Raw genomic sequence first — 1,304 nt, 5'->3', positions numbered from 1 at the left:
GTGAAAACGGCAGGTGGATGTAAGCCAATTTTGTGACCCATTTTTGAAATCGTGCTCTTTTCTCGTCTTGTAACAAGGTTCTGTTATATGTTATTATGGGAGGTTCACACTCAGCATAATACTAGATCTCTGTGCTGCCTAAATGCAGGCAAAACTAATAACAAAGCCTTATTCTAGTTGTTATTACGTCATACTGTTCATTGTTAATCCTTTGTGAGTCACGCTACAATTCACACATGCAAATTAATCATAATTATTTATTCTTTTAGCCATTCATAACCCACAACACCATGAATATTATGTTTTTTTTTTTCTAGCCGTCTGTAATATTCTATTCTATTTGGGTATAATGCATAAACTTATTATTAACTGCATGTGGCTATTTGCGCTAATATCATCTACGGCGTTCTTGGCACGTATCCCAAAAAGAATTCACAGCCTAGTAATTGAAATCATCCGATCACGGTCCGTAGATTTTAAAAACCAGCACAGAGAAAAATCAAGGTCGCAGAATAATATTAATTGTTCTCTTTGCCATACCTTCTCGAGATCCATCTTGAGCTGTTCAACGACCCCTTCTTGTTGGTCCAGCCTCTCCTGTAGCTCCAGGCGGGTCCTCTTCTCTGCTTCCTCGACTTGTCTGAAGGTTCACCCATATTTATTAACATTGTACTGTACCTTACACGCCCTCTGGCTAGGCTAAGACATTCGTTATGATGGTCTGCACAGAGAATTATGAGAAACGAATACTAGTGGAATTTTCAGGACTTATTTTCTGATAAATTCGTGTTGTTTTCGGGCTTTTGTAGACGGCTGACGCGCCAGATTACACAAAGTAAATCAATGAAAAAACAATTATATTATACGAATAAAAAAACATGAACGAAATTTAAGAGTGAAGTAACGTATTTTAGTGAAACGAAACACCAGCTGCCCCGAGATCAATCCACTTTCTTACCTGTCGAGCGTCTGTTGCATCTCTTTCAACTTGGCTTCGAGTTTGTCCTGCTTCGAATACTCGTAGAGGAGCTTCTTCCTCAACTCCTGCTGGTGGTCTGCCATGACATTGCTGTGCTCCTCGGCGAGTTTGGCCAAGGAGTCCTTGTGGCCGTCCTTGAGCTGCTCGCGCTCCTTCTCCAGGGTCTAAGGAGAGGGAAAGGATCCCTTCGTGTTAGTATCTGATGCTGGGTCTGTCTTAGATGAACAGATCCAAGCGCTCTAAACGCAACAACGGGAGAGAAAACCTTCCATTTAACAATCCCCATACTTTCTGTAAACTCTCCTCAAACTTGTCCTAACAGTGT

General features: G+C 41.1%; 1 protein-coding gene across 1 annotated transcript in view; it reads right to left on the bottom strand.

The window, feature by feature from the left end:
- The window catches only part of LOC119582357 (cilia- and flagella-associated protein 57-like), a 16,334-nt gene that overhangs the window by 6,650 nt on the left and 8,380 nt on the right, over positions 1-1,304 (bottom strand). The window contains exons 15-16 of the mRNA XM_037930572.1: positions 959-1,143; positions 541-640 (exon numbers count right to left, since the gene is read on the bottom strand). Coding sequence (XP_037786500.1) covers positions 541-640; positions 959-1,143 — 285 coding nt within the window. The remainder of the gene's footprint in view (positions 1-540; positions 641-958; positions 1,144-1,304) is intronic.

The sequence above is a fragment of the Penaeus monodon genome, chromosome 15 (assembly GCF_015228065.2).
Source record: "Penaeus monodon isolate SGIC_2016 chromosome 15, NSTDA_Pmon_1, whole genome shotgun sequence".
NCBI classification, from domain to species: domain Eukaryota; kingdom Metazoa; phylum Arthropoda; class Malacostraca; order Decapoda; family Penaeidae; genus Penaeus; species Penaeus monodon.
The sequence above is the reverse complement of the archived record's forward strand: the minus strand, read 5'-3'. Positions and strand labels throughout refer to the sequence as shown.